Here is a 26899-nt window from a genome sequence, read left to right on the forward strand (position 1 = left end):
TTGGGATCAGAAATACCCATATCAGCGCCTCTACCTACCATACAGTGTTCAGTTTAGCTCTGTGCTGAGCTTCTGTACAGTGATTTGTTTGTTTGACAGCTCCTACTAGAAATGGGATTGTGTGTGTGTGTGTGTGTGTGTGTGTGTGTGTGTGTGTGTGTGTGCGTGTGCGCACGTAGGAGTGTGTGCGCGCGTGCATGTCTATTGGATGAATGACTTTTCGATTGCTCTACTCTTACCAGAAGAGCCTGTAATCGGTTGTGCCCTCTCTTACAGGCTGGGTCAAACCTTTCAGCCACAAGGCACCGCATGAGAACTCCTGCAGGGTATGTGTGTGTGTGTGTGTGTGTGTTATTATTATAGTTTCAGCTGCTCCTTATGTCTTTCTTTCTGAGCTGCTGTGCTGCAGGAGGGCTGTGTGACAGTGTGTGGAGAATGGAAGGGTACACATGAGAGAGATGAGGGAAGAATAGCCTCTCTGAATCAGACTGATTTCTCTGAGCTTTGCCCTCTGTTGCATCATCTCTCTGATGGGTTACTGAGAGGGGAACAATGTGTTTGGAGGCGTGCACGTGTGTGTGTGAGAGAGATGAAGGGGATGGAGGTATTTTGAGGTTATGTTAGGACAAAAGTATTGGGACGCCTACACATTACACCTACAGGAGCTTTTATGACGACCCATTCTAAATCCACATGCATTAATATGCATTTGGTCTCCACCTTGCAGCTCTAACAGCAGAGTGTTGGCCACCGTTTTCTTTTTTTTTTTTTATGTACTGTACTCCTCAGTACACGGCGGTCCCGCTCTGTGACTTTACGTGGTCTGACCCTTTGTGTCTGAGTAGCTGTGGTTCCTAAAAGCGTCCACTTTTCATTAATACTACTCGCAGTTGATGATGATATTTAGGAGGGAAAATTTCACCAACTGTCTTGAACGATGACGTCCTATTCCAGTAACAGGCTTGAACTGTTCAGAACCGCTCATTATTTCACTGATTAGTGTAGTGGCTGCTAGGTGGCTGCTAGGTGGCTGCTAGGTGGCTGCTAGGTGGCTGCTAGGTGGCTGCTAGGTGGCTCGTTTATAGACCTGTGGTAATGGGACTGAATGAAACCCCAGAATCCAGTGGTTTAGAGGTACGTCCCAGTACTTTTGAGCACATAGCGTAGCAGTGCTATCAGGTACTACTGATGATCAATAAGTACTGCTGCTAGGCCTGGGTGTTTTGGGAGGGGGAATTGAGCTAGTTGGGCCTGATTTGATTTGCAGCACTTTACTGATTAAAACAGTTGAATGTTAAAGGGCAATAATTAGCTGCTGGCCTATGGTGGAGCAGATGTCTACCATACTGGAGCATATTTCTCAGAGTAGCACGTGCTAAAGACATTCAGGGCATTGTCCATCCAGCCTGAAGGCAAGACCTAAACACCAACCTGCTCATGTTACTGTGAATCAGGACGAACATTGCAGATCGGTGTGAATTTAGGAGAACATTCTGGAATGATGTCAGTGGAGGAGAACGTTCTAGATCAGTATGAATAAGGAGAACATTTTAGAATGCTGTCAGTGGAGGAGAGCGTTCTAGATCAGAGTAAATTTAGGAGAACATTCTGGAATGATGTGGATCAGGAGGAACATTCTAGATTGGAGAATATTTTTAGAATGCTGTCAGTGGAGGAGAGCGTTCTAGATCAGAGTGGATGGAAGGGAACAGAAGAGAGCGTTCTTAATCAGGGTGAACTTATTCTAGATTAGTGTGAATGGAGAACATTCTGGGACAATGTCATTGGTGGAGAACATTCCAGAATCTTGTGAGCTGAGTAGAATGTGAATGGGGAATTTATTCTAGATTAGTGTGAATGAAGAGAGCATGCTGGATCAGTGTGGATGGGAAGAAGACTCTAAATCAGGGTGAATGGGGAACTTATTCATGATCAGTGTGAACGGAGGAGAACATTCTGGAACAGTGTCGGTGGAGGAGAGCATTGTAGAACATTATGAAGGAGTAAGAACTGCACACCAATTGCCATCTACTTACTGGGACATTTTGGCTTCATTCAGTGATGTCTCCAGAACACTTCAGTGTGTTAACATGATCCACATATCCTAGCAATCAACAGAACTTCCCCTTTCCGAAAATAGCAGTGACCTCGCTGTGCTGTGAAGTGTCCGGGAGGAATCCAGTTTGGGAAAAGTCCAGAAAAAAGAGCCGTCTCTCAAAACAGGCCTTTTTCCCTTGTATCATATCTCCCGTTCTTTTCCGTGTCGCACGTAATCTGTGGCGCTCACTGCGAGCTGGGACCGGTCAGCTTCTCTGAGTCAGTGTAGTGGCATCGTCCCTGTTGCTGATTCATCAAGAAGTTGACAAGGATTCATTCATTAACATATAAAATGTGGCCTTATTGTCACTTATTATTTACTTAGTCTTTCTTACATGATTTGTTGTTTTAAATCAACCCATAAAGCCACTGATGAAGCCTGATGAGTCTTCCACAGCTCAAATGACAGTAAGACAGTGCTGTGCACCCACACCAGCTCTATGGTGAGTTCAGTTGCCAGCTGATGGTGTATATCTATTCATGTATATAAAAAAAAACAAGGGACAGAATTTCCAAAGCCTGCTTCAATGTGACTTTGAGTTGTGGCCTTCTGTATGATGGAAAGGGTGAGAAAATCAATATCTACTTAGGATTTTCACATTTTATTAAAACTTAAATGCTAATATGTTATTTTGGCATATTTTTATGTCCCAAATGACAACACGCTAGAGTAGCCTGGAGTCTTCGGAGAAAAGAGAGGGATTTATATATGTATTTATATATTTATATATAGCATATGTGGCGGTCTCATGCAATTAGTTTGTAATTGTAACTGAAATTGATATTGACAAATGGTCTAAATATACCCATTATAGGCCTGGGGTTATACGATTTAAGGGTCCAGATGGTTTGAGTGACTTGTATTGATTGCAGTAATCACACTTTTTTTGTTTGTTTGTTTTTTGCTTCTGATCAAGGAGATATTGTTCATTCTTTTACATTTTTGAAGCCCAGACAAAGTGTACGTTTTAAAAAGTGTGTTTGAACATGCCTTGAGTTTCTGATTTGAGGCCATTCTCCATGGAGGATACATCACAGCAGAAGCCAGCATGAACACCCAGCAGAACGTGTTTGCATTTGCTGTTTCTTAAATACCACTTCCAGCAATCCAGCCGTGTCCGTGTGTGTGTTTGGGAGTGTGGGATAATGGCTAAAACAGCATGAATGATGGCTTCAAAAATGTCACGTCATGTGAATTCCCAGGCACATTGGTTCCTCTTTTTTGCCTAAAGTTCCATAAATGTCAGTTTTCTGCTCATGTCCTTTTCAGGGGGAGGCAAAGAGAGTGAGAACATTGCAGTGCACTGGGCTTGCAGATGTGGGCGCCCCGCTCTCTCGCAGTGCAGTGGGCTTGCAGATGTGGGCGCCCCGCTCTCTCGCAGTGCAGTGGGCTTGCAGATGTGCGCCCCGCTCTCTCGCAGTGCAGTGGGCTTGCAGATGTGCGCCCCGCTCTCTCGCAGTGCACTGGGCTTGCAGATGTGGGCGCCCCGCTCTCTCTCCGTGCACTGGGCTTGCAGATGTGGGCGCCCCGCTCTCTCTCCGTGCACTGGGCTTGCAGATGTGCACGCGCTGCTCTCAGTAAACTGAGCTGTTCATTACAGAGACAAATACACTAATAAAGAGCTGATCACATTGCAAGCCTTTGTCATCTTAATCTACTCTGCTTAGTTCAGAGCCGCCGCTGAGATAAAGGCCTTTTCTCCAACAGGGGATCTTCTCTTTTCATCATCGGACTTTTTTCTTCAGTTATTATAGTCTTCTCTTCCTCTTTGTCTCCCTGCTTTGCTTCCTTGCTTTTCTTCTCCTCTGCTTTTTCTCTTATCCTGAGTTTTAAGCAAAATGGTTCTTTGGCTTCTACTTGATGCATATCATAGCTTAATATTATAGCTAAATTGTAATAATAATAAGCACTATAATTATTCCCCTGGTCTTACAGGATAGTGTTACTGTCTGCTCTCAGTGTCCTCCTCCAAGAAATTGTAGCCGGTTGGCTTTCTGTAGCCGTTAGCTTTTTGTAGCCGTTAGCCTTGTCCCCTTTCATGTCCCTGGGTTTAGATTTATTGAGTCTTACCTATAAAAAAAAAGCCATTTTTTCCTCCTGATGTGTGTTTGGCTTTAGTTTGGTTCAGTTGGGTAGTCCGAGATGTTTTTGAGGAAGTGAACGATGGAGAGATGATAGGAAAAGTTAGTGTCGGCTATCATTAGCTTTTAGCCTGGCGTCTATCCTCGTTTGCCAGGCTTTCCCTTGTCACATGTCAAGTCTGAGCTCCTCTTTTGCTGACACCAGCACAGGAAAAGCTGCGGCTATGAGGCTCTCAGCCCCTATTGCCATAACTGGCGGAGTCTGGAGGTGATGTGCTGCTCTCCAGCATCAACAACGCTGACCGAGTCCAGACTGTTGCATAATCTGGGGTTTTGGAATTGGCCGATTTTCCAGTTCACACTTCGCCACTTCCACATTCTCATTTGTTTGAGTATTCCAAGGAAAAATACAGTTCAGTTCTAGGGCCCATTTATAGACTTGGGAGTAGCTTGTTAGTTGTCATTAGAATTGTAATCTCTCTCTATTATTAATTGTTGAAGTTTTTTTCCATATTAATCAGGCTCTAGTTCTCCTCATCCTCTTTTCCTAGGCTTTCCCCTCTCCCTCTCCGCTCCTCCCCTCCGTTCTGTGTAGAGAAGGAGATGGATGCAGGCTCTCATTCCTCTCTTCATCACTCATTCTTATTCTCGTTGGCTCCAAGTGGAGAGAGAGGGCAGTGTGTGTGCCAGCAGGCCATCGATTAGAGTTGACCACAGGACACAACCACTCAGAGAGAATGAGACAGAGCGAGCAAGCGAGAGAGAGAGTGGGGAGAAGGTGGAAGTGAGGGGGAAACATTTGCATTGATTTTGATGACTGAGATTCGTTTCTGACTCAGGTAGTGATTCATTCTGTGAAAAGATTTCCCATACCCCACCATCCCCCCCCCCCCCCCCCCCGAGCTAGTCGGAACCCTGCGGAGTGATGTAAACTTGGGAAAGTACAGCTTTAAAGGTTCAGGTAGAAAAATTACATTATATTATTATTATTATTATTATTATTTATTGATTTTTTTAACACAATGTAGTCTATAGGCCTGTTTCTTACAATTGTCCTATTGTTTGATGTTCTCTTGTGTAGTTTTCAATCCCCAGTAAAATGTGTAGCAGACTGTTCGGTCACAGGAACAAGATAAAAAGCAAGATGGATTAAAACAATAGATAAACAATGTTAATATTGTTAATATTGTTAATAATGAATAAATGTTCAGGGATAGGCGACTTGTGTCTCATTAAAAAGCCTGTGTTGTAATGTTGGATGGAGCTGGGCTGTTTCTCCTCATCTAGAGTAGTGAGCTGTGCTTCTCATATAATGTCCTAATCTTTATAGATACCAAAGACCCTCATAACTACCCCTCTATGCTCTCCCTGTCTCTCGGGCTCTGTCCCTCTTTATCATTCTATCTCTTTCGCACGCGCGCTCTCTCTCTCTCTCTCTCTCTCTCGCTCTCTGGGTGGTCTGGTAGAGGAAGCCGTGGCTCTGTATTGTTTCAGTGTAATTGGCTGGGACAGCTCGTCCGCCCTGCGCTATTGTGTAGGGCATGGGGAGGTTGGTGAGAGACAGGGCTATCGAGGGGTCAGTGGACTAGACACATACCACCATCTGGCATGAACAAACACACATACACACACACACACACGCAAACACACACAGGGGAAGGATCTTCTCCACTAATACACTTTAGTAATACTTCCACTTGTCATTTCTTTAAGCTTTAGGATTTGTGCTGTTTTGGACCGTGTTCAGATCACAGGGTTCATCTTGTACACCTGCAAGATCCGCTTCACCATTTGTGTGTCTGTGTCTGTGTCTGTGTGTGTGTGTGTGTCAAAAAAGAAAAGAAATACATATACACTAATTGGGCAAAAAATATTGCAACACCTGCTAACTCATTGTTTCTTCCAAAAGCTCAATGCTGGGGGGCTTTAAACCCCTCTAGCTCCTGGCATTAGGCCACCATATTATGGTGTCAATAGGTTCATGTTTATAGAGTCCTATTCTTTTGGCAATACTTCTCTACAGGGACTAGGAAGGCTGTGTGTGTGCATTTGCACATCTGTCAGCAATGGGTGCAACTTAACATAGCTGAATGCATTCATTAGAACCAATGTCCACAAACATTTGAACATCGAGTGTATGACCACACTGTATGACCTTACATCCTGACCTTCTTTAAAAATGAACCTCTGTGTGTGTGTATGTTTACGTGTGTGTGTGTTCATCTCTAAGGGAGAGCACCATGCGTCCCAGCATGCTGCTATGGGGACCATCTGTAACAGCCTCTGTTTTTAGGATTGATCATTTTCTTCTAATTGTATTTTAATGTGTGTGTGTGTGAGTGTTGACATGGGTGTGTGTCCGTCCACAGGGATCCTCCTCTCTCCTCGTATCCAGCTGTTGGCAGATGCCACAAACGAGCAGGCCCTCGTTTAGGTTGTTAATTAGCTAATAGAGACCTGTTGCTGGGCGACGGGTGTGTTATTAGCTTAGCTGTATTAATACTCGCAGGACAGGGATCGCCCCAGGCCCGGTGTGCCTGCGTGTGTGTTTACACTGAGAGTGTGTTTTTCTCCGAGTGCGCGAGTGTGTGCGCAACTTTTGGGAGTGTGTGACTCGAATTGGAATCACACACACACACAGTCCCATTTTTTGCTCTCTCTCTCTCTCTCTCTCTCTCTCTCTCTCTCTCTTTCTGTCTCTTTCTGTCTATGTCTCTCTTGGTCACTCTGCCTCTGTGTGTCTGCCGTTCTGTGTCTCTATGTCTCTTTGAAGTCAGTCTGTCTTTGTCTCTGTCTCTGTGACGCCCTCTCTGTGTCTGTCTCTTCATCTTTTGTCTCTGTATGTATTTATCGCTCTGCCTCTCTGTATTGGTCTCTTTGTTGCTCTGTCCCTGTGTCCCTCTGTCTCTCACTCTTGCTCTGTCTTTCTCGGTCGCTCTGTCTGTGTGTGTGTGTGTGTCTGTGTGTGTCTGTGTGTGTGTGTGTCTGTGTGTGTGTGTGTGTTTGTCTGTCGCTCTGTCTCTCTTTTTCTGTCCATCTCTACGTCTGTCTCGCTCATGCTCGCTCACTCTCTTGTGTGGTATATTGTATGTGTGGCATTTCTTTATTCGTTGGTAATTGCCTAATCAATCGCTGTAGCTCATGACTCTGCTTTGTAATTCTAACTGACACGGGCTCTAATCAATCATGTACACTGTGTATTAACTCCTATATCCCTGCTACACTCTAGCTAATCAGTTTGATTGATCTTTTTATTGGCTACATTCTCATTCTACAGCCAGCAGCCCTGCTGTCCAACACCCCAACTACTTAGCACGTATGGAGAGGTTGCCATAGCAACCCTTTGGCTCTGGCTCTCTGTTGCTCACACTCACACACACACACACACACACTCTCTCTCTCTCCCTCTCTCTCTCGCACACACACTCTCACACATTTGCACACGCTGGACAGTGGAGCCCGTGTTCACTACACTCAAATCATTTCCCCATCAGTCGTGCTGCAAGCTTAGCGTCGCAATCAACGAGATTGATTCGGTCCCTGTTCTGCCCCCCTCATTCACGATTTCATAATTTCCTCTCCGTCTCCCTCAGCGCAGAGAAACCGGCAGAGGAGCAATGGTAGAGAGAGAGAGAGTGAGAGAGTGAGAGAGGAACAGAGCTGAGAAGAATCTAAAGATGCCTGAGGAAGAAAGCCTAGGGACCGTGGAGCAGAACGAAGGAAATACAGACAATCCTTCAGCAAAGAGGAGGGAAGATTATTTATTAGGAAGACCTGTGCACCTACTCATTCATCCAATTATCTAATCAGCCAATCATGTGACAGCAGTGCAGTGCATAAAATCATGCAGATAAAGGCCAGCTGCTTCAGATAATGTTTACATCGGTCATCAGAATGTGTGTGTGTGTGTGGGGGGGGGGGGGGGGGGGGGGGGGGTGGCGGCGTGGCAGATCTCTGTGCTTTTGAGTATGGCATGATTGTTGGTGCCAGAAGGGCTGGTTTGAGTGTTTCTAGAACTGTTGATCTCCTGGGACTTGCAGCACGACAGTCTCTAGAGTTTCCTCGACGTGGTGTTATAAAGAGAAAAACATCCGGTGAGCGGCACATCTGCAGGCTGAAACTGCAGACCTTGTTGATGAGGGAGAGGTCAAAGCAGAATGGCCAGACTAGTTTGAGCAAGGCAAGGCTACATTGCCTCAGATAATTATGGTGAGCTGACAAGTATCTCAGAATGCACAAGACCACGCCCAACCTGGAGGTGGATGGGCCACAACAGCAGGAGACCATGTTAGGTTCTGTCAGCCAAGAGCAGAAAGCTGAGGCATGGGCTCACTGAAACTGGACAGCTGAAGACTGGAAAAAATGTGGCCTTATCTGATGAATCTCGATTTCTACTAAGGCACACAGATGGTGGGGTCAGAATTTGGCACAGACAGCCTGAATCCATTGACCCAACCTGCCTTGTCGGAACGGTCCAGGCTGGTGGAAGTGGTGGAATGGTGAGAGGACGTTTTTCTTGGCATGCTTCGGGCTCAATAGTACCGGTCAGTCATTGCTCAAATGCCACAGCCTATCAGAGTATTGTAGCTGACTGTGGGCATCCCTTCAGGACCACGGTTTACCCATCTTCTGAAGGCTCCCTCCAGCAGGACAGTGCACCACGTCTCAAGCTGGTTTCATGGACGTGACGGTTCTTCTTCTCTGTTCTTGAGTTTTAACCAGTATTTATAGAATGGCAGGACACTGGTGCTCTGTGTGTTACATGTACGCTACTGTGTATTAGCATTGCATAGAACTTTAACATTGGCTTTTGTAAAGTTACAGCTGCAGCATTTTACCACATTTAACAGCAGTAGTCCAGCAGTCATTGTGGACCGTTTGACATTAAATGTTCATAAGCCATAGTTTTCTTATAATGTTGATTCTATGCAATAGACATTATAAAAATTATATATATATAAAAAAAAAAACACAAAGGGGAAGTGAAAGAGCGTGAAGTGTTTGCAGTGCTGTGTAAAAGCACATGGTGAGTACTATGATGAAGAAAATGTGGCGGCCACCTGTGTGTAAGTGTATTGGCCTCTTCCTGTGTGTTTGGGCCTCCTCCTTCCTGTCCTTACTAATGGATATCGTGTGTGTGTGTGTGTGTGTGTGTGTGTGTGTGTGTGTGTGTGTGTGTGTGTGTGTGTGTGTGTGTGTGTGTGTGTCTGTGTGTGTGGTGCTCTCCAGTCTTTGATCACATTCTCTGTCAGAGTGAGTTGGCTTGAAGATAGGGATTTCTTAAAGAAGTGCAGCACTACATTAGCATTTGCCTTCCTTTACTCTGATTGGCTCATCATGAGGTACAATGTCAGGGAACTACTGCCATTTTCACTTTCTGTCAGCAGTTCCTCTACTGTCCTTTCTGTTGGAGCAGAGACACTGACGAGATCCGGAGACCTCCAAGGGAAAATGTCAAGTGTCTTTCTTAAGATCAACTCTTGGCTTTTTATTTTTTATTTCCTAAATGACCTTTATGAGAACAACAGCCCTACATTGTAAGAAGTTCTGCAGATGAATGAGAAAAAAAGCATGCCAAAGAGTTGCTCATTCTATGCTGGTAGACGGCTGAAAGATTTCTGGGGTATACTCTCTATAGTGCTGAAAAAGGGGTCTATACTTTTAACAGTAGTGGGTGCTCCCAAGTGGCGCAGCTGTCTAAGTGTTGACCTTATCAGGAGATTGCAGGCTTCAGCTTTGGTGATGCCTCAGCCATCTTTGGCCAGGAGTCCCAGAGATTGAGGTAATTGGCCTCGCTTTCTCTGCGTGGGTAGGATGCCCCCCTCAGCACCACCACTTAGCACAGTGCTAGGGATGCCTGTTGTCTGATGTAACAGAACTAGCAGTTAGTGATCTCCTTCAAGCGTGATCAGCTGTCCGATGACTTTGCATTAACGGCAGGTCAAGAAGTTATAGTTGTCTGGCTTATCGTGACTCAGAGAAAGCAACCTCCACTCTCCCAGCCCAGAAATAGGAAATGGCTAAATTGGGGTGATAATTGTGGGGGATAAAAGTAGTGAAGCAACAGCCCTTTTAGATCATTTTTTAAAAGATTCTATTACCTGTAGAGGTTACAAGAGGTTCTCCTTGTATTTGAGGAACCGTTTGACCAGGCACAGAACCGTTTACTCATCCTGATGAGAGAGAGAGAGAGAGAGAGAGAGAGAGGGAGGGAGGGAGAGAAGCTACATGAGAGAATCATGATCTTACACTCAAGCAAATGTTATTCAGCGGAGACGAGTGGTGAGGTGGGATGCGATGACTCAGGAAAAAGAGTTCAGCCATCTGTGAGACAGTATTTTGATCAAAAACCAAGATGTTTTGCCTCATGAGCCAATTTTCAAAAAACACACTCTTTAAAAAGGACCTCTTAAAGGGTTCCTTATTGTATATGCAGATTATGATTTTTAATGTATAGTGAACACAGTACTTCTATGTAGAACCATGACCGCTTTAAATGCCTAGTTACTTTATGTACTTGGGTTGTCCTTCTAGGAGTCAGTGATCCACTTTTCCAGAACTGAATGAAGGCCTATTTTATTAAACTAGCAGCAGTGCATGAAAAAAAAACACTTGAAACAGTTTATGAAAGTTATATAAACACTAAAATGCAGACAAATAGCTTCAAAACGTCACTATTTTGAACAAGAACAGACCGGCTTAGGTTGTGAAATTAATACTAGTGTTCTGGGCCAGGCCTGTGTGTACCATGCTGTTCTATCAGCTCTGCAGAATCCAAATCAAATCTTGTGCTGAATCAAATCTTACAGCTGTCCTGAACTAATGATGCTGAATAAGAGCTGTAAAATACAGGTACAGTACCAGTCAAAACTTTGGACAGGCCTGGTTGAATGTGTCTCTTTAAAACATCCAAAAGCTAGGGGGACTTTATATATATATATATATATATATATATATATATATATATATATATATATATATATATATATATATAGAGAGAGAGAGAGAGAGAGCGGACACTGGGGGACCCTGGCACTATGTATGAGGGTGGCCATATCTTTCCAGACATGCTAGTGCAGTATGTTAATGTACATTTATACATATTCATGCACTTATTTAGCAAGACCAAAAAATAGCTTTAACAGCCTATATGAACACCTCACCTACCTTCAGTTCAGAATCCTACTCAGAAGCCTACTTAAACCCCTCCAGCCACGACATCCTAACCTCCAACCGATCCCTAACATCCTAAATACGTGTCCCCCAGTGGTGTTTTTTAACAAATGTGGTCAGTCTGGCATTTGGATCAAATGTTTAAGATAAGGATCTGCACACATTCAACCAAATGTGGCCCAATTTGGGCTGGTACTAGTGGTACTACTTTAATAGTGTACTTAATTCAGTAATTTGTGCCATTTTTCACTTTTTGGCTTGATGTACATCAGCAGTTGATCTTTATATTGTATCACCATTTCATGATGAATGGACCAATAGAAAAGCTCCAAAATGACTTTGAATAGAATTGTAACTTGATGTCCATTAAAAGGTTTTGCCTTCTCATGTAAAGTTGCCATTTAGGAGATCCAAGGTTTTTGCGTGACCTCGACCATATGTAGTAAACTGTAAATGTGAGCCGCTCTAATGTGTTCAGTTCATGTAAACTGCAGATTCTGAACTGATTCTGAATCGTTACGCCCTCAGAAGTGGCACACACAGCCATGTCCAGTGCTAATGTGCTAACCAGCAGTGACGCGTGATGGCCCCTCTGGTCTCTCTCACAGGCCAGAGAGCGCGAGAGCAAGCGCGAGAGAGAGCGAAAAAGACAGTGAAATTATATCTGTAGGCCAACTGTTGTCTTTTCTCCCTGACCTTTAGCCCTATGAGTCATTGAAATGTAGGTCACTTCCTGTTTCACCCCATCACTTCCTTCCAGGCGCACTTCCAGACCCCTGAACTGTGGCTAATTAATCAGTCTCCACACTGAAACACACATGCGCACACACACACACACACACACACACACACACACACACACACACACACACACACACACACTATCCTCTGTCTCCTGGCTATCAGCTGAACAGAGCCGGAGCGTCCGGCGCTCTGTGTAGGGTTGTGTGTTTAATGATTTTACTCTGTTGTTCTCGGCTCTGGTCTTCTAGTCGTCCTGCGGCTGAGGGCAGCGAATAGAAGCAGCTGAAAGGCCGCCGGCGCTGTGGTCAGCTCCCTCTGGCCAGAAGTCAGCCTCTTTACTGAAGCTGATTGGACTGTGGGAACAAAGCAGTCAATGCGCTCACTTTACACTTAATCTGCAGCCGTCTGATTCTATTGGGCTCTGTTCACCACGACTTTAACCAATTACACTCTGATCTCTCTCTCTCTCTATGTGCTCTCGCGCGCACTCTCATTCTGTCTGTGCCTCTTCCTGTCTGTCTCTCTTTCTGTCTATCCACCCCTTACGCTCTCTGTTTCTCTCTCTGTCCTTTTCTCTCTCTTTCTCTGCGTCTCTCGCTCCGTTCAGTTCAGGCTGTTTTATGGGGTTGAGTAATGGTGCTGAGTTTTAAAAGTAAGAACGTTGAAGAATGAACATTCTGTCTCGTTCTCTCTCGCCTCTCTGCCTCTCGCGGTCTCATTCTATCTCTTTCTTTTTCTTTCTCTTCTTTCTCTCGTTCTCTCTCTTTTCTCCTTTAATTATTTTGTCTCATTCTCTTTTCTCTGAATCTCGCTCTCTCGTTCTCTCTGTCTCGTTTTCTGTCTCTCTTTCTCTTTTTCTCTCTGAATCTCGCTGTCTCATTCTCTTCTCTCTGAATCTCGCTGTCTCTTTTTCTCTACTGTCTCTCGCTGTCTCTTTTTCTCTGTCTCTCGCTGTCTCATTCTCTTCTCTCTGAATCTCGCTGTCTCTTTTTCTCTACTGTCTCTCGCTGTCTCATTCTCTTCTCTCTGAATCTCGCTGTCTCTTTTTCTCTACTGTCTCTCGCTGTCTCATTCTCTTCTCTCTGAATCTCGCTGTCTCTTTTTCTCTACTGTCTCTCGCTGTCTCATTCTCTTCTCTCTGAATCTCGCTGTCTCTTTTTCTCTACTGTCTCTTGCTGTCTCATTCTCTTCTCTCTGAATCTCGCTGTCTCTTTTTCTCTACTGTCTCTTGCTGTCTCATTCTCTTCTCTCTGAATCTCGCTGTCTCTTTTTCTCTACTGTCTCTCGCTGTCTCATTCTCTTCTCTCTGAATCTCGCTCTCTGTTTCTCTCTCTGTCCTTTTCTCTCTCTTTCTCTGCGTCTCTCGCTCCGTTCAGTTCAGGCTGTTTTATGGGGTTGAGTAATGGTGCTGAGTTTTAAAAGTAAGAACGTTGAAGAATGAACATTCTGTCTCGTTCTCTCTCGCCTCTCTGCCTCTCGCGGTCTCATTCTATCTCTCTTTCTTTTTCTTTCTCTTCTTTCTCTCGTTCTCTCTCTTTTCTCCTTTAATTATTTTGTCTCATTCTCTTTTCTCTGAATCTCGCTCTCTCGTTCTCTCTGTCTCGTTTTCTGTCTCTCTTTCTCTTTTTCTCTCTGAATCTCGCTGTCTCATTCTCTTCTCTCTGAATCTCGCTGTCTCTTTTTCTCTACTGTCTCTCGCTGTCTCTTTTTCTCTACTGTCTCTCGCTGTCTCTTTTTCTCTACTGTCTCTCGCTGTCTCTTTTTCTCTACTGTCTCTCGCTGTCTCATTCTCTTCTCTCTGAATCTCGCTGTCTCTTTTTCTCTACTGTCTCTCGCTGTCTCATTCTCTTCTCTCTGAATCTCGCTGTCTCTTTTTCTCTACTGTCTCTCGCTGTCTCATTCTCTTCTCTCTGAATCTCGCTGTCTCTTTTTCTCTACTGTCTCTCGCTGTCTCATTCTCTTCTCTCTGAATCTCGCTGTCTCTTTTTCTCTACTGTCTCTCGCTGTCTCATTCTCTTCTCTCTGAATCTCGCTGTCTCTTTTTCTCTACTGTCTCTCGCTGTCTCATTCTCTTCTCTCTGAATCTCGCTGTCTCTTTTTCTCTACTGTCTCTCGCTGTCTCATTCTCTTCTCTCTGAATCTCGCTCTCTTTTTCTCTCTCTTCTGTCCTTCGCTGTCTCGTTCTGTCCTCAATCTCTCGCGGTCTCGTTCTTTTTTTTTTCTGTCCTTCGCAGTCTCGTTCTCTCTATTTTTTCTCTCTCTCTCTCTCTCTCTCTCTCTCGCTCTCTCTCTCTCTCTTTTCTCTTATCTTTCTTTCCCTCTTTCTCTGTTTACAATTGTATACAATACAAGTGTCCGTCCTTGTGAGTTGGGTTGGGAACATCCCTCTGAAGCGTATCTGTCTGTGTGTCTGTCTGTGTGTCAGAGTTAGTGAATGAACTCCGTGCTGATGACTCTGATTGAGCAGCTCTGGTTTGTTCCACAGGGCTGTTTCTGTAATAAACACACAATTGCATACCAGTGTATCTGATTTAGCCACACACACACGCGCACACACACTGCGTCCAGGGGTCGGTGCCCTTTGTGTTACCGTGGCAACAGGCCAAACCGCAGCCAGAGCATCTGTTTCCCACCTGGTTGCCAGGCGACCACCCAGCTGTCAGCATGCCGCTCACGCCACATGCCACTATTCAGTATGCTAATCTGTGTGTGTTCACGACTGCGTGTGTGAGTGCTCAAGTGTGTGTGTAAGAGAAATCATGCATTTGGCCTCACCTGTTCTCTCTGAGTGACTTGGGGCATGCTATCGCTCCCTGTGCTGCCACTGCTGGGTTTGGCTGAGGGTGTGTGCCTGTGTGTGTGTGGGTCTGTGGGGTTGTGTGTGTGTGTGTGTGTGTGTGTGTGTGAATTTATTCAGTTCTCACACCTGCCTTGGTCTTTCCCCAGGGGTTCTCACACTGACACTGTTTCTTATGCTAATCTCTCTGTGTGTCTGAGAGATATACACAAACACACACACAAGTGTGAGTCTCAGGGGTTCACACTGTACGCCGTTGGTCACTGTATAATTCTGGAGTCCCACAGCTGGCCTTCTGGTCCAACTGTGAGTGTGTGTTGAGGGGGGGAGTATGAGGAACGGAGTGTAAACAGGTGTGGTGTGAAGTCAGGGTTGCAGTTTGAGATGTTTGGAATCATACAGGTTTCTAACTGCTCATCAGATCAAAGGATGTAGCGCGGCACCGACTAATCAACATAATACATCATAAAATTATTGTTAATTAGCGAACTATCGTTTTGGTTGGATTAAAGAGTAACTCCACTCTCAACTCCAACAGGTCTCGGCTCTCCCAGAATGTTTGGAAAAAAGCTATAAGAAGTGTGAGGAGGCGCGGGGCATACTGAGTCACAAGCTGGGTAGAAAGCAGCCAATCAGAGGCTTTCCTGCTTCCGCAGCATTGATATCTAAAAGGTTACTCCCATCACTATGTAACAAAGGGAGAAATGATCTGTATTTTATCATCCATTAAAGGGGCTATATGTGATTCTGAAAGCAGTGTGGGGTTGTATACAGTCCAAAAACTCAATAATATACATAAATATACAACAAACACTTTAAAAAGGTTTGCAGCAAATGTGCTGCAGCAGAACAACCTGCGTGCTCTGCATGAGCATCTAAAGAACATCCACATCCATAAAGTAGTTCTTCTTAGACTCTTTGAAGCCCCTTTATTTATAAGAGCCTAGTCTCTCATTCTTGTGGCTACCTTTATGTAAATCACCCCTTTGATCAAGCTGAGGCGTCTCGCTTTCCTAATACACTTTGTCTTGCTCCTCTTGCTGGAGCTCTCCCAGTGCAGAGAAGTTGGAGATGAAGTTCTGCCACCCAGACCAACAAATCTTCCGTTTCAGTCTTTTAAATGTGCCTCTCCAGCTCCAGCTTGTGAAAGAAGCATCCCTGCCTCCCATTCTCCCTCCTATTCTCCTTCTTTTCTTCCTTCCCCGCCCACCCTCTTCTCTGCCAGCTCGCGCTCTCTTTCTCTCTCGCCTCTGTCTGGTGCAGCTGAAGCTGGGTGCAATGTTCAGCTCTCAGGTTTTGGCTCCTTAGGCTGGCTGTAGATTCAGTCCCAGTTTCACTCCTCACCTCTGGCCTGCTGCCCACACGCTGCTGACTGTGTGTTTGGAGGGCTTTGGCCGGTGTTTGTCTTCGGGGAGCTGCAATGAACTGCTGGGCAAGTGTGGAGGGCTTTGTTAGGGAGGTGTGTCTGTGCGTCTCTGTGTGTGTGTCTGTGTCTGTGTTTAGGGGGGCCTATTCTAGTGAAAGGGAAAGTGAGAGAGGTATATGGAGTGTGTGCGCTGGGATTAGGCATGGGATGAAAAACAAAACCATGTAGTTGATAGTGGAACCTTGGCCAACTGTATTATGACAAATGCAGCAGTTTGGTGTTAAAAATGCCTAATATACGATACTACTAATATACGATACTCTATAGGTCCAAATGTTTGTGGTCACGCCTTCTACTGAATGCATCCAGCCACTTTAAGTCAATCCCAAGCCCAGAGCATTGAGCTGTGGAGCAGTAGAACTGTGTTCTATGGAAGGATGATGCTCCATCCAACATTTTTGGGATGAGTTTGGGATGATGAGTTGGGGTGGTGATCACCCCGCATTCTAACCTTACAAACACTCATGTTGCTGAATGCAGTCAAATCCTCACAGTGATGCTCCAAAGTCTGGCAGAAAGCCTTCTTTAATCTCTTTAATTAATACCCTTGATTTAGTGTCCAAATACTTTTGTCCAAATCATTTACAAAGCTCATGAATGGCCTTACTTTCTTTGAGATACTACGAAGTACCCCTCCCATATCCTACCCGGTCTGGCCTGCTCATATCAGCCCAGGACACATCACACTACACTGATGTGCCATCTCTAGTTATTTTCGTTGGACCAGCGTATGTACAGTGGTAAAGGTGCTGTAGTGTAGATGCAGTAGTGTAGGTATGGTAGTGTGTGTGTACAGCTCGTGTATTTACAGAAGGACACTATACTATACTTATAAAGTAGTATGTATACAGTAGTGTGTACAGTAGTACTGTAGTAGTGTGTGGTAGTGTCCTACTACTGTACGTACTATGTACATATTCTGCACAGGAGTGTATGGACGGGAGTACAGTGGAGTATGGGCAGTTGGCTGGCATGTACGCTGTCAGAAAAGTGATACAACCCTTTCTTCATTTTGTTCCACCAAGTGTGTGTGTGTGTGTGTGTGTGTGTGTGTGTGTGTGTGTGTGTGTGTGTGTGTGTGTGTGTGTGTGTGTGTGTGTGCCACAAACTAAGCTAGAAGCTAAAGCGTCCACTCTAGTGTCTGGTGATGGTGGGTTAGTTCTGGGTGACTGGGTGGGGCTCTGCATTCCAGCATAGAGCCCTTCAGAACACTTCCACATCCCTGTTATTTCCCTGCCTGAACCACACACACCCCCACACTCAGACTTACAGTACACACACCCATACCCATCCCTGATCAACAAATGCCTCCTCGGAACTGTTTGTGACAGAGTTCTCTCTCTCTCACACACACACATACACACACCTACATGCACACACTTTCTCATGCTCTGCTTATAACAGCGTTAGTCTATGCCATGCTATTATTTTCTCTGTGGAAACCTTTTGCCTGAGCCCTCAGGGGTTACCATTACTGTTCGTATCCATTTACACACACACAATCTCTTCTCCAGCAGCGCATAGCATAAGGTCAGTGTCTGCAGGGTTACATCAGAGTGAGACAGTGTTTATTGAGACAGTTCACAAATGTAAAAAAGTTTTAAATTCGGTGAATATTTTCCCACGGCTTAGCTAAAACCTCTCATTCATCTCTTTTTTTTATATTTTGTATAAAGGTCTTCTCTGCAGTGTGTGGTGTTTATATTGTGTGTGTATTTTTGGATGTTGCCTGGTTCTTTTTTCCAGCAGTATCGTAGCTCTACAGTATCTTTAGGGAGTCTGTACCTGATTGGCATTAGCTAGGCTTTCTTTTTACACTTTATGAGCAAAAGTTTGTGGACACCCCTTCTAATGAACGCATTCAGCTGCTTTAAGTGGCAGCCATTGTTGACACAGATGAGCAAATGAGAGCGCACACACACAGCTTGTCTAGTTCCTGTAGAGAAGTATTGGCAATAGGACTATCTGGAGCAGATAAATTTGACCCTATTGGCACTGTGCCTAATGCCAGATGAATTTATTCTTTTCCCACTGTATTCATGTACTGTCCCCTTAAAAACAGTACCACATGTAGGCATGTGACTGTGCCCTGTCCAGTCTGCAACATGGCGGAGAAACTCGTGCGCCGAGCAAACTGAGTGACTTGAGCAGCTCATATAATCGTTTATTAATCATAATCAAGGTAGAACGTTCAATTACACATGATATTGATTTGTTGTGTTCTCTGAAATGATGTATGGTGCTCCAGCCAATACTTTTGGGCTTTTGAGTTAGGATGAGGTTGGGGTAGTGATCATTATCCAACATCCTGACCTTACTAACGCTCTGTTGCTGAAAGCAATCAAATCCACACAGCAATGCTCCCAAATCTAGAAGAAAGCCTTCTTCCCTTGAAAGTAGACAGTTACTCCAACAAAAGCAGGAGCAACTCCTTTTAAATAACCTTGATTTTGAAAACAGGTGTCCCAATACTTTAGTCCATGCCGTGTACTTGTACCAAGTTTTCCAGTAGCTTACCTCAGTGCCGCAGTTTGGGAGCCAGTTGAGTCCACACTACTTTTAGTGCCGTCAGTTCTTCTTTACTCTAAGTTAGTTTGACGTTGTTTGCGTTTGAACGGTTTAATATTAATTAAAAACGACAGAATGTAAAAGCCTGTAATAATGTGAGTGTTTCTGTGTAACAATACCAGCTTTAATTAAAATCGTCCTCGTGTTTCGGCCTGCGTGACCTTCGCCAGATAATAGCAGTGATAGAAGTGACGAAGGCCACGTGGGCTGAAACATCTGAGCGATTTAAACAAGTGCAAAGTGGAGCTTCAGTTACTTTAATGGGTTTTTTTTTGTTGTTATAAGGAGTGAGTCGTGCCTTTTTGCTACTCGGTATAACTGCGTTACAGCCGAGCTGCTGTAAACCTAAAGAAATACTCTAGTACTCTACTATAGACGGAGGAGGCCTAGAGAACCTGCGTGTGGAGCGGGGAGATGAGTCCTGTAGCGTTTGGAGACGGGTGGGGCAGCTGGTGTTACACACACTCTTCAGATTACGTTTCCACTGGGGGCCAAATAAAATGAACCCTTGCAATTCTAACAATTGATGGATTAGGTGTGTGTGTGTGTGTGTGTGTGTGTGTGTGTGTGTGTGTGTGTGTGTGTGTGTGTGTAAGTGAAGTTACTGGTGTTTCATTTCAAAGACAGGCTGTAATTGCGCTATGCACAGAACAGTGTCTGTGTTTAGTGGGCGTTTCGACTAGTCCAAATTTTCATTGTTTGTCTGGAACCAGCTCAAAAAACTGTCTGCAGGTCTCTGTCTGTCTCCACGGAGTCCGCCTATAACTCACTCTCTCTCACACACACACACACACACACACACTGTGTGTGCTGCTGTGTAGGTCTCTCTGTAGATTTTGGGCTATGGGTTTGAAGTTGGCGGAGAGTTTTGTGTGTGTGTGTGTGTGTGTGTGTAATTATGGGTCGAGATGATGATACTGAGGAGCCAGCGTTCAGCGTTGTTTTGGTTTCTTTGCTGTTGTGTCTGCAGACTCTAGTCTGTCGTCTCATTCTGTATTCCACTGCACTGCTGTTTGGAAATTTACAATCAGGCATTAAAAAAAAGTATTGGGACGCCTGCTCATTCATTGTTTCCCCTGAAACCAAGGGCTCTTCAAAGCAGTTTCTCCTGCTTTTGTTGGAGTAACTGTCTCTACTGTCCAGAGAAGAAGGCTTTCTACTGGACTGGAGCATTGCTGTGAGGATTGGATTGCATTCAGAGCATTAGTGAGGTCAGGATGTTGGATGATCACCATCCCGTCTCATCCCCAACTCGTCCCAAAAGTATTGCATGGAGCACCAACCATCATTCCAGAGAGTTCCACTGCTCCACAGCTCAGTGCTGGTGAGCATTATACCCCCTCTAGCCCGCCCACACCCCTCTGCATTAGGCATGGTGCCAATAGCTTGCTGTTTGTGTGCTGTACAGCAAATAGACAAGCTGGGTGTGTGTGCATTTGCACATCTCTGTCAGCAATGGCTTATTGAAGTAGCTGAATGCATTCATTAGAAGGGGTGTCCACAAACATTTGGACATAGATCTTTTTTAGTATTGGATAGTATATACATAAAAGGGGGGGGGGGGCATTTTTTGCAGTTATCTGTTAAGAATCTTTATTTCTCACATTTTGAGATGTATAAACTTTGTTTTGTAGATTTATCAGTCGTCTTCAGCTCAGTTCAACTTTCCGGAATGTCTCTTCTGTGAAGTTCACAAGCACATTAGAACCATTTTATCCCTTTTTACTTGCAACCAAATGAGGTTCATCTTATTTAAATTATTGATTGCAAACTTCAGAACAATAGTGTTCATATCTATCAATGCCAGTGCTGATGCTGATTGCTGGAGAAAGTCACCTCTGAGGACTCGATCAGCCCCTGAGTAGCAATTCTAAAGAGCATGTCTGGACGCACTATGAATTCTCCACAGTTTCCTAGGATACTGGAATTTTCCAGACATGGGACAAGAGCATGGCCTTGGTACAGGTGCATAGCCTTTCAGCGTGCTGAGGCCCTCCGTAGGGGAGCTGAACACCTGCAACCATGAACAGACTACTCACAGTCTATGCTCTTCTCTCAGTGTCTCATCTCTATGCACCTTTAATAAGGCCCTGTTTACACCTGACACTAACCTGAGGCTTGAGTGATCCAGTTGCACAGGGCTGTTTACATTTTGCTTTTCTAGATCGCTTCTCCGGTGACCACTCGAGACTGGATGTCCACTGAAGGAGGAGCTTGATGCATGTTTACAGTGACGTGACATTCTCTCGTTGCTTTGGTTTTGGAGCTGGAAATGTCCCGCGAATGTCCCTCAACCCAAATGGAGACGAGGCTCCTTTCTTCATCCTCCTCTATTAACCTAGCTTTTACCTACACTATGTACACTATTAGCTGTTTTTCAGCTAGAGGGCTTGGACTTGACCTGCTGTTGGACCACATGAAGGCCCTTTCACCCCACTGATGATATGCTATGTGGTCGTCTGCATCGCTGACCACCTCCAAATGTGTTTTAAGTGATCGCGCTCCGTTGGTGGCATGCACAGATGATTGAAGCTCCATGACTGGGTCTCTGGAACCTCTGTTTGAGTTACGGATCTAATCTAAGTGTCAGTCAGACGCTGCTTACGGTTGTCTTCGGATACCGATATGATTCCGATACCATCGCGCTCCCCTGGCTCCCGCTAATAAAGTGCTGTGCGTTGATGTGCAGGTACGCAGTTAGCGGATGGTAGGTGGCGATTCCACTCCGCGGTAATATCTGGGGAAAAGTAAAGGAGGATATGAAATCTGTCACTGTTTAATTATGTCTGGATTCCTTAAGCAGTAATTTGAGGCATCAGTGGCTTGGTAATCGGCTAGCACTCCCTGAGGAAAGCTTATCAGTTCTTTAGTGATTACAGATTAAAGATTGCTCTCATTCCATATCAGCTGTGCTCGGAGTGTGTCTAACACACACATGCCCACATACACACACGCACAGTCTTCCTGTGTTTGTTTTGTTTTGCTCTCTCCCATGTGTGTGTGTGTGTGTGCGCGTCCGCAGTCTTGGGAGGTGGACATTGTTTGTGTATACTGTCACTCTCAGTGTACCGAAGTACATTGTCTGTGCTAACAGTGTTTGTTTTTTCCTGTGTTGATAAGGGTGTGTGTGTGTGTGTGTCTGTGTCTGTGCCGAGGCCAGTGAGAGTGAAGTGTAGGAGAGGAAGCAGTCAGTAGGTCCTTTGTGTGTGACGTAAGGAGAAAATTGGAGCGTGAGTATGGGCTTGCTGCACGGTTTATTCCAAGGTTTGTTTTAGCGTCTCTGCATGTGGGAAGAAGACACTTGACTGTGTGTGTGTGTGTGAGAGTAAGACGTGCAGACCAGTATTTCAAATTTAGCATCACGACAGTTACTTTATAATAATAAATAAAATGGACATATGTGGTGTAGGATATTTTTAATGGCTCGGGTATCTGCATTTAAGGTTCCTCAGGTTTGCTGTAGCGCAGTGCCATCTTTCATCCACTAGGGGCAATGGACATGATCCTCACCTGCTGCAGATAAACTTGTTGCTTTGCAGATTGGGTTGGTGGTCATCTTCCTTCATCAGTGGTCACAGGGCACTGTTGTCTGGATATTTCTGGTTGGTGGACTCAGTCCAGCAGTGTCACAGAGGTGTTTAAAAACTCCAGCAGCAGCACTGCTGTGGCTGATCCACTCATACCAGCCCAACACACACTACTAACACACCACCACCATGTCAGTCAGTGTCACTGCAGTCCTGAGAATGACCCGCCACCCGACTAATACCTGCTCTGGTGGGGTCCTGTGGGGTCCTGTGGGGTCCTGAAAGGAGGCTAGCAAAGTGTGTAGAGAAACAGATGGACTACAGGCTGGAGTTGTACAACTACAGAGTGCTCCTATGGTCAGTGGAGTTAATGTCAAACCAGGGATGGCGATAATATCCTGATTTGACTGTGGATGTGTGTTTAAGTAAGCGTGTGTGTGTGCATTGTCTGTGTGCGCGTGTGGTGCTGATTCAGGCTTTCCCGGGTCGTGTTAGTGTGATTGATTTCAGGCTGTTTGTGAAATGAAACATAGCATCACTCTGCAATATCAACAGAAGCCATGCCCACTTACTATCAGCTAGAGCGTGTAATTACTTATACACACATATACATATATATGTACACACACACACACACACACACACACACACACACACACACACACACACAGAGAGAGATGGAGAGAGTGATAGTGAGAGAATAAATACTGATGAATGGAGACGTGTAGATAGAGTTAGCTACGTAGCCGACTTTTCCCTGCCTGTTTATTAAAAGCTATAAGAGTGATGGATGTCTTTAATATGTGCTCGTGCTACACGGTCTCTCCTGCACTGTATACACACTCACATCTGTAATACACACGCCTTACGATACACAGCATGGAGATAGAGGCTCTGGGCACAGTGCCCCCTACAGGCACTGTACGCACTGATGACTCTTCACTCCTGGAAGGTGTTTTATTGTTGTGTTTTTTTTTTTTGTTTTTTTTTTTTTTTTTTACTCTTAATCTTGTGACCATTTTTTATTGTTATGGTTTTATGATTTAAATTGTTCTGCTTTCATTTAATTCATTTTCTGATGAACAGCGTTTTGATTGGACACATGTTTTCTGCATGGCAACTTTTTTTTTTCTTCATAGGAAAGCATGGGGTGCCACCCCGCTCATGTTACACTGATACAAACACACTAGTAACACCCAATCAACCTCATGGGGTACCGCAACTACTTGTGAAATAATTGCAACCACACCCTAGCAACCCCATAGCATTCGCATAGCAGCTACCTTGCAACACCCTTGCTACCACTAAGGAATATCATAGTAATATCATAGCAGCTCCATAGGAGACACCATAGCAACCACCTGGTGTACCATAGTAACCACTAGATGACTATGTATCAACAGCCTAGCAACTGCCTGGAATTCAGAGGCACTTAAGCTGCGCAACCACTCTGTTTCCTTCACTTTTCTAGTTGTTATTATTATTAATAGTAGTAGTAGTAATCTAGGGAAGACTTTCTACTAGATTTCGGAGCATTGCTGTGAGGAGTTGATTAATTCGATGACAAGAGCACTACTGAGGTCAGGATGTTGGATGATCACCACCCCAACTCATCACAGAAGTATAGGATGGAGCACCATCATCCCAGAGAACACAGTTCCACTGCTCCACAGCTCAATGCTGGTGGGCTTTATACCCCTCTAGCCCTTGTCTGGCGTTAAGCAGCATGGTGCCAATAAGTTCATGTTTATCTGCTCCAGAGTGTCCTATTCTATTGGCAGAACTTCTCTACAGGGACAAGACAAATTGTTTGTGTGCATTTGCACATCTTTGTCAGCAATAGATGCAAATTACTGAGTGTCCACAAATATTTGGACACGTAGTGTCTCACAGTTATCCAGGATTAGTGCTCTTTCGCTCCTCTCCTCGCCTCTCTAATGCTGGGAGCTTTCTGCTTAGCTGTTGCGTCGGTACTGTTTGGAGTTATTTTAATCAATTTGTACAATTACGGTCAGCCTGATTTCTTCCACTGACCTTTTGGTCTGAGTGATTGACCCTCAGTGACCTTTGTTAATGGGCAGGAAAAGGTCGTGGCATATTTTGGCATGCTTGTGTGAGTTCCGTACCATTTTCCACATTCTGTCGATGATGAATTTTGTGTGTGTGTGTGTCCATGCGCGTGTGCGCGTGTGTCCGTCCAGATGAGGGAGGAGAATGAAGTTGTGAGAAGTGTTTTGGCAAGATTGGTGCATCACTCTCTGCACTCTGCAGCTGTCTGACCTGCATTCCTTGCATGTCACAAGCGCGCGCGCGCGTGTGTGTGTGTGTGTGTGTGTGTGTGTGTGTGTGTGTTCACTCATCCTTGATGTTGCATCTGTCACCAGCCTGGAGGCTCAGAGCCACACATAAAAGAGTGTGTGTTGTTTGTAAGACAGAGACTGAAGCAGAGAGAGAGAAAAGGCCGAGAATTAAGACGGATCCAGAAGAAACACAATGAGCACATTAATACATTTAAACACAGTCGTCATAAATGAGAGGTGTGTGTGTGTGTGTGTGTGTGTGTGTGTGTGTGTGTGTGTATGCGTGGCTACCCTGGCTTTATTGATTCCTGTGCTGAGCCTATAATCGGGCCGCTCTTGTCTGTCTGACAGTTGAGTGTCTATCTGCTTTGTTTGATTCAATTAGGGCCTAATGTTGCTAATCCTCCTCTTACACACTCACACACACACACACACTCACACACACTCGCACATACACACAAACACCCAGACAGCCGCAGAGATTCCCATTCTAAACATGGGGGATTTGAGGAAGTCAATGAAGACGGGCTGGAGCACGCTTTCCTTTCCTTCTCGTTTGTAGCGCGTGCACACACACACACACACACACACACACACACACACACACACACACACACACACACACACACACACACACAGATCATTGTGTTTATTCAGCTAAGGGAAGCTGTAGACTGCAGTTTTTAGTGACCTCAGTTCACATATTCAGGTCATTTGGTGACACAGCCCTGTTTACAGTGTCACTTGGTGGATGTAGGTACTGCTGCTGTTGTAAATGTGGATCAAGCCGCTGGAGTGTAATCTGTACAGCATTTGTTCTTTTCAGATTTAATCCAGAATTCAAATACAGAAAATGAGGAAAAATTATGTTTTCCATAATTCTGATCTCATGCTGAAATCATGCTGAAATTTCATTTTTGATAAGATTCATTAACAAATACAGAATAAAGTTTTCCATGTTCTCAATTGAACATGCTAGTCTGGGAATGATTTGACCTGTATCAGCGTCTACAGATATGAGCATGAAGCGATACTGGATACGCATCAGTCTGCAATTCCCATATCAGTGCAAATGCAGCTTGTCTGTTTTAAATGGTGTTAAAAATGCATTGGTGAGTGAAACTGTGTGTTTGTGGAAGTTCGGGTGGATCTTACATGTGCTTATTTTCTTCCCCTTCAGATCCTTATCAACTCTGTGAGTCCGTCCAGGCCGGCGCTGCTGTATGAGAACGTGGTGGTGGGGGACGGCAGCCCCATCCTGAGAGACCTGCTCTTCAGTCCTGACCAGCAGTTCATCTACACTATCACTGAGAAACAGGTATATATACACACACACACACACACACACTTGCAAACTTGTTGAATTGTTAGCAGCACTGCCACAAAAAATATCCTCTGGCAATCTCACCTGCTGAGGGCGGAGGTTGTGTGTGTGTGTGTGTGTGTGTGTGTGTGTGTGTGTGTGTGTGTGTGTGTGTGTGTGTGTGTGTGTGTGTGTGTGTGTGTGTGTGTGTGTGCGCCCCACAGGGCACGTTGCTAATGGCAGTTCTGGGTGTTTGATGTTTCAGTTGGACTTTGTAGCTCACAGCCCCTCGTTAATGGCCATGTGTATCTGTACCCATGTGTGATTAGCCTAGTCCAGTGCTTCTCAGTACAGTCCTCAGGAACCAGCTGAGTTAGGGGTGGCAGTGTAGGGGAAGAGTACCTGATTATACTTTTTCACTGTGTGTCATGATGTGAATCAACCTTTATCTCCTTGTGTTTTGAAAATACACTGGAGAAGATACAGTGCATCAATAAAGCAGTGGTTCCACAAAAATACATATTATTATTATTATTATTATTATTATTATTATTAGTAGTAGTAGTAGTATGAAGAGGGGCTGTCCAAATTCACAACTGCCTAAATGTTGGTCCTATCATCAAGAGACACAAGTCTGATCTCTGGCAAAGAAGGCATTCAGCGTGTGAGCTAGCCCACAGTGGTGCTCCTCCAAGCTTGTTGAGCTGTGCAGTGATAATAGACCATTCACTTCATTTTAGTGGCAGTCTCAAAAGGTACAGTGGCTAGATTCATATGACTGAAGCCTGTGCTAGTAGCATGATGGGAATTGGCATTGATTAGAATTGGGAGTTTTTTTTTTGATCGTTATTATTATTATTATTATTATTAATAGATTAATGA

At 44.7% G+C, this 26899-nt stretch overlaps 1 protein-coding gene across 1 annotated transcript in view; it reads left to right on the forward strand.

Moving 5' to 3' along the window:
* plxna1b (plexin A1b) overlaps window positions 1-26899 on the forward strand; it is a 212870-nt gene that overhangs the window by 78399 nt on the left and 107572 nt on the right. The window contains exon 4 of the mRNA XM_072684612.1: window positions 25895-26032. Coding sequence (XP_072540713.1) covers window positions 25895-26032 — 138 coding nt within the window. The remainder of the gene's footprint in view (window positions 1-25894; window positions 26033-26899) is intronic.

The sequence above is a fragment of the Salminus brasiliensis genome, chromosome 7 (assembly GCF_030463535.1).
Source record: "Salminus brasiliensis chromosome 7, fSalBra1.hap2, whole genome shotgun sequence".
NCBI lineage: Eukaryota > Metazoa > Chordata > Actinopteri > Characiformes > Bryconidae > Salminus > Salminus brasiliensis.